This window comes from Amphiura filiformis, chromosome 3 (genome assembly GCF_039555335.1).
Source record: "Amphiura filiformis chromosome 3, Afil_fr2py, whole genome shotgun sequence".
In the NCBI taxonomy this organism is placed as follows: Eukaryota; Metazoa; Echinodermata; class Ophiuroidea; order Amphilepidida; family Amphiuridae; genus Amphiura; species Amphiura filiformis.
Genome location: NC_092630.1, coordinates 9,020,007 through 9,026,970, shown reverse-complemented (window position 1 = coordinate 9,026,970; position 6,964 = coordinate 9,020,007). Strand labels below are relative to the sequence as shown.

Below are 6,964 nucleotides of genomic sequence, written 5' to 3'. Positions count from 1 at the left end.
ATTACTCACTTTTTTTGTTTCGTTGTTTGAAAAAAAACCTGCAAGAATCCTCCAAAGTCATCCTTGCATTACAAAATTAACCATTGTTACGGTAGTTTTCCTCAATTTCTATTTAATAAACTCGTTATTGATTATCCTATAGATGAGTTGACCTATGATGTCACATGTTTACATTCAGACCGCCCTCTGTTGTTTCAAGCCAGGCAAAATAACACAGGAGTGTCTATGGCAGACCACATAAATCTCTTCAAAACTCGACTTTTAAAAACCTTTGAAATTTTGTGTGAGAGTATGTGTATATAGCTTGATGCATTTGTAAACAAGTTTGATAACATTTTTAGTATTATTTGCTTTGAAACCAAAGTTAATGAATAAAAATGAACTTCTTCCATGTAAACTATATTGTTTTTTGCCTGGCAGTTTTGATATCAGACCAACAGAGGGCGTATCAAATGTAAACACATGTCAACCTGCAAAAACAAAACAAAAACGTTTTAAATTCGTTTACTATTCATTAATTCCAATTGCTCGAACTGAAAATAAAACAGTACATTTCTAATGATTGCAATTATACTTTTGTTACTTTGTATTATTAGATTTTAATATAACTTGAATATAAACAACAGTACGCACAGGAACACGGGATTTTAAGAACAGTTTTTCACGCTTTTAGCAATTGCGTAGTCCAGGACTTGCAGAGTACATATATTTCCAATCAAGAGATTTTAGTATTTTGATGTACTTTGAGTAATTTAATAATGTCATGAGAGATATGAGACAAGGAGAAAGGCCATTTGAAGTAATCATGCAAAAGTTTGTTTGTTATGTAATAATTTTGGGAAACCCCTTTATGATATAATCACTGTAAACAAAGTCAGGACTATATATGAATGGGCAATCCCCAAGAGTTTGTGTGTTATGGCATGTTTTAGGGAACTTCCTCTTTCTAAAATAAGCTGAATGTGACAGAATGGTCTGTAGTAAAAAAAACCCAAATGTCAACAAATTTACTGAACACATATTTGATTATTATGAAGCATGTGAGCTGTGTGAGGAGTACACATTTGAATGTTCACAAAGTTGAACGCTGGATCAGCATTGAAGTTATAGCGAAGGTGCTATATATAAGTATTCAGCCGCTGAACGGAGGAGAGATAATGTGGAGTCATCCCGAAAGGAAGAATTTGTTATGGTTTTCATCGTCATGCTGATTCAATAACTGATTCAATAAGTCTGTCATGTAGAACAGGAGATTCATGGATATTATGTTGTGTGTGCTGTAATCAGGCCCGTAGCCAGGATTTATTTTGAGGGGTGCTGATTTTGAAAAAGTGGGCCTTTTTGGACTGGAGGGGCGAATTAGGACATTTTTGGACCAAAAAGGCATGAAAACCTTCTATTTTTTTCGATCGCTACGCTCACAAACGGGACTTTTTGGGCCTTTGGCATTTTTTGGGGGGGGGGGGCTAAGTCGCACCCCCTGACTACGGGCCTGGCTGTAATCTGAACACATGAAATTTTGAGTGCATGAAGCTCCATAAAAGTTGTCGTTTGGTTTAAGAAACAACATATCTGTTAATAATAATTATAGTGGAAACAGAGCGGATATGGAGGCAGGCCTGTTTTCCTGAAGATAATGTGTGAATGGTGAAAATTTGATGAACCATTTAGTAGGGTTATTATTGATTGTGTAGACCCAAAAGCTAAGTCAGACAACCAATACCTTCTGACAATTATGTGCGCGTCAACACGGCTCGTAAGAGTATGATGACCCATTTCATTGGCAATAGCCCGGTATAATACGACAAAAATACACTCGTAATTTGCAAGAATATTATGCACTCTACATGTATGTATACAACTTGACTTGCAAAGTAGACCTACTGTAAAAATATAGAAAAATATAATAGAAATAGAAACAAAGAGTAGTTGTAATATCATGAACTAATTGACTTTATAACTGGAACAACTTTACATTTCTAAGTATTAATATGAAAGTACCACATTTAAATGTCTTAAAATTTTTCTATTTTATGTACATAGTTGATTGCACAGGGCTATAATAACAAACTTCAGCCTTTTTTGAAATAAAACATTTGATAAACAATATATTAGGCACAAAGGCACTTGGTATGAAAAAAGGTCAGTCGATCGATTACTTTTTTCCTGTCTTTTTTACATCATGAAGTAAAATCTCTAACTGGTTAAATATATGTAGTTGCATAAATAATGTGTAACTTGCAATTTTACGCTATTGTGGTGCTTAATTTAACAACTCAATATACATTTAAACTATAATTAAAGACAGGGATAAAAAGAATTTATCGCGTCTGATATCACTGTCAATTACGACCTTTGATTGGTTTACACAGGTTAATATCGCGTAAAAGGAAGACCGATCTATCTGGTGCTGATCGGAGAAAAGGAATAGCAGCAAATGGCGAAAAATTACGTACTTTTACAAGGCAAAAAGCAGCTTTTATAGGCATTGTTGACATGGTGCCTTCGCCAAAGAAAGTTTCCTATATACTATCAAGACCTAACTTTTGAGATGGTTTGTATGTTTGAAGGTGCAAAATTAACAATAAGGCGCCGGTTGTACCGCCGCGTTCAGCAAGTCATCATCACGACACTTGTAAACAAACCGTGCTCGAATTTGATTGACAGATGACGTCAGACGCGATAATTTCTTTTTATCTCTGTCTTTAATTATAAACAGACAGTTTTTCATCAGCATATTGAAATCGTAACTCAACAGTATCATCTCTATATAAATGTCTACATTATTAATTAATATCGTATTGCAACAGTAATGACCCGGGTAAATGATAGGAAATCAACTGAAAAGAATAAATAAGTACACCGATACTTTCCTCATTCATTGGGCAGCAAATAGGTTGAGGTGTTTATGTGTCAAAGCCTTAATGTACGATTTCCGTCAAATTTTGATTTTGTTATTCTTTATTCAAAATGTTGAAATAATATTAGTAATAACTGACGGGAAGGGTTGCTGTCCATTTTAGTTTGAAATAACAAGGTAAACTGAAAAGAAAAAACACTGGTTATTTTGGCAATTTAACACGCAGTTCTATGGGAAGACATATTATCATAATTTTTAGATTATGGTAATATGTCGAACTTTGCTCTGTTGACCTACAAAGACAACAAATTTGGCTGCTTCCATTTTAATAGGTGCAAGTTGGGACATGTGTAAACATTACAAATATGCAAAAAAAAAATCAGGTTTGAAAAAAAATGAATCAATTCCATATTATAAGATCGTATATTATGGCTTTAAAGGTCACATTGCTGCATCATGATGCGCACACATCGATACTTAGCATATCAATGAACATAGGCATGATGTGAACTGTGACCAATTACACACACCCTTCACGCCGACATAGCACTTGATTATTTGCGTTTCAGTTACTTTAATAATATATTGCAACCATGAAAGACAACCCATCAACTGGGGTTCGAACCCGTAACCTAATGATCCATAGTCCATTGTCTTAACTATTATATTACGTTGCGATTTGCCAGAAACGCACGTGTTTGTAAGTGATATTTAAACAACGGATTAAAATTCATATATTCCAATGTTATTGTAAAAACATCCTATAAACTATGCAACACAATTCCTTTTTGTGGTATTGCCTGTCTGGTTCGGGCTGATTGGACGTAAACGTGTCACAGGCACGTATTGGTGATTTCAATATCCTGGCAAGTATGATAACAGAGATGCGACGATGAAGGTATAACTTTTGAATGACCTCGTATAAACGTTGCATTTTTTTCTAATTATTAATTGAAAAATACTACCACAAATGTCAAGAGTAGAGTGCATGTCTTTGAGATGTATGTCTTTGACATGGGCATGCACTATATGACTAACGAGTCAGTTGAAGGGATTAGCGGGTCAATTTGTAGTGAAAATGTTCGAAAAGTTCCTTTGATGCACCTATGAGTATGTTGTATTATATAGATATAATGAGTGTGTTTGAATCTGGACATGTTCATTATGTGTACTTAGTCATTCGCATCCCAATGCAATATCCCAATTGGCTCGCTACGAAAAAATGAAAGACGAATAATAGTTGGCTGACTCCGACTACTCTTTATCTGCATCATTTCTGGCTTCATCACCTTCGTCCTCCATCTCATTCTCATCAGTATTGACGATCTTCTTCAGATCTTCCGCGGTGAAGGGGGCCACCTCGAACATCACATCCTTCCACTGACTAACTTTCTGTTGTTTACCATTAGGATACTCCAGTATAAATCCCTTCGGCGTTAAAAATGGCATTGTGATGCCCTTATGCTTGCCGATTTTACCCCATTCGGTCTTACATTTTTTACACACACATATCTTTTGGAAGTAAAAATCGTCGACTTCCACTGGCAATTTTGGGTCGTCCTTGGTGTCATACAACTGGCGGAATTTGTCGATAATGACGACATGATGAGCACCGTTGGCACATCGAATGTCATCATTGTAGCAGGCTAATACACCGCATTTGCGACAGGTAAGCTTTACGCCCGTCTTCACTTTGCTTTTACTTTTATTGGCATCTTGTTCGTTTTTCAACTTTCGCTCAACTTGGTCTATTCTTTGTAGCTCTTTGATCTGTAACAGAAGTGTAAAAATCCGGGGTAAAAATGTACGCTAAGCAACTGTAACCTATTAAAACAATTAAATCAAAGAAATAATCCAAGGACGTTATCAAGCAATGTGGCACTGCAATTGATGAGGAAAACTGCGAAATAGCATAATCAAATAACAATGTAAAGTTTGAATATTTCTTAAGCATGACTAAAACTATAACAGTTTCAGGTGAGCAATGACGACGTAGATTAAACACGGTAAAAATGTAAGCATGCAACGTTAACATAATTATATATAAATTATATGCTTGACGCCTGACGCTGTTGGATTAAGCTGGGTGTATAAAGGCTACAAAGCGTTTCAATTACATTCAAAACATTGAAATTTTAAAACAATTAATGTTGACAAAAATGTTTGCAAAAAAAATAACAGTAACACAGCAAAACTTTTAAACATTTTAACAACACATTTTAAATGTTGTTGTAGTGTCTGTCTGTTCATATAAAATGTTCTAAAAAGAACCCCGACATTTAAATTTTATTAATCAAATGTTTTGACCAAAAACAAATAACGTTTCTGAAATATTTTTTTATTGCTTGGGTCTTCTTACTTGTTCTAGGAAAAGTTCCTTTTCTTGTGTCAGCCTTTTCTGAATTGTCTTGGTAGCTCGTAGCATCATTGGCTCTCGAATGCGATTCATTAAATCTTTGTCCTTAAGCTTCAACTGCTCATCTACCACCAAGAAGAATTGGCCACCCATGGCCCTGTTTCTTCCTGTGAAATAAAGTACGTCACAAATTGGTGCTTTCGTTCATAATAAGTTTATCTATATTCGTCTGGTTTTATAGGGACATATTGCGATAATGTATTCCTTAAAGTACGCACTGAAATGGAAAAGGAACATGTACTAAGCACAATTTGTTTTCTACATAATCAGTGCAAATTTGTTAGCCCAAACGGTTTGATTCCAGTTGCACCTTCTTCGTCTGATTTGATTACAATGTCGATGTGTTTATGGTTTCTTTTTTTGTGGAAAAATAGTTTAGAGTTTTTTTTTTTAAAGAAATGAATGATTGTGCAACGCATGTCACAAAGCATTTACATCATGCGCATGAAAAAAATACCATAACCAATAACCTATAATTATTTTAACACCACAAAATGTATATTCGTACTTTTTTGATGGTATATATATCGTTATTAGTTATGTGAAAGTAGTATTTCTAGAATTTGAGCGTGCACGTATTATCTAAAATCTATTGTTTAGCGTGCGGGTTTCAGATAATGCATTGTTTAGCGTGCAGATTTATATAATTTGGGCTATGAAGGGTAGTTCGCAAAAATAATGCACGGGAGAAGAATACATAATGATGAATACAAACGGGCACAAGAAGTATATGCATTGGTAATGGATGTGTCTGGCACATCAAAATTCAACATAAGATCCAAAGAATTTTTGTATATTGAATAAAAAGTCAAAAACTATACATTCTGGATATTTTAGGAGTATCCACTGTTGCATTTGAAAGAGGCATCTCTACCATAGACATGGCACAATGTTAAGAGTGGAAATCTATACTACTAAAATAATGAGCGAAGTCTGTCTGTCTGTCTGTCCGGCTATGGGGCTAAATTTTAAACTTCGCCCAATTAGACTGAAACTTAGTGAAAGTAATTCTCCATATTAGGGGAGCATGAACAAAATCAAGCCGAGGTCACTTGAGGTCAAAGGTCATATGGGGTCAAATGGTAGAGTATGCCTAATCAAGCTTAAACGTGGTTTTAAAAATCCTCAATATATTGAACCAGTTGCTCTCACAGCTACGGGTGAAATAGTCATTATATAGAAACGACATACCTTTTGCTTGAACATGTGCAACAACACTGCTGACGTAGTTGTACCTCACGACCACATTACATTGTGCAATATCGAGACCTTCCTGGGCTACTGATGTAGCAACTATCAGCTTATGATCTCCTTCACGAAATAACTCCAGAAGATTAATCTGCTGACGCTGGGTCATTCCTAGTGAATAAATCAATTTATTGTAATAATAGACTCTCCAAACAGAAAATGATAATAAGCATATAGGCCTATATATATATGCAGTGATAAATTACCCCGATTACATGTAGCGCTTAAAGGACTTGTTGATGAATATATTAATTCATATAGAACTTGCGACCACATGTTAAAATTGTGATGCCACATCCGATTTAAAGCCATATTATAACATTTCTGTAAAAATAGATTAGTATTTATTTTCCATAAAATGTTAGCTTTACTGTCAGATATATCCCTTTAATTTTGAGCCGAACAAGTGAGGTAAAGCATAGAAAATTGAATTTACTATT

The 6,964-nt window shown here is 34.9% G+C and overlaps 1 protein-coding gene across 1 annotated transcript in view; it reads right to left on the bottom strand.

The window, feature by feature from the left end:
* Nucleotides 1–1,948: 1,948 nt before the first annotated feature.
* The window catches only part of LOC140147800 (ATP-dependent RNA helicase DHX58-like), a 31,750-nt gene continuing 26,734 nt past the window's right edge, over nt 1,949–6,964 (bottom strand). The window contains exons 15-17 of the mRNA XM_072169547.1: nt 6,468–6,635; nt 5,220–5,383; nt 1,949–4,630 (exon numbers count right to left, since the gene is read on the bottom strand). Of these exons, the coding sequence (XP_072025648.1) occupies nt 4,115–4,630; nt 5,220–5,383; nt 6,468–6,635 (848 nt within the window). The 3' untranslated portion in view covers nt 1,949–4,114. The remainder of the gene's footprint in view (nt 4,631–5,219; nt 5,384–6,467; nt 6,636–6,964) is intronic.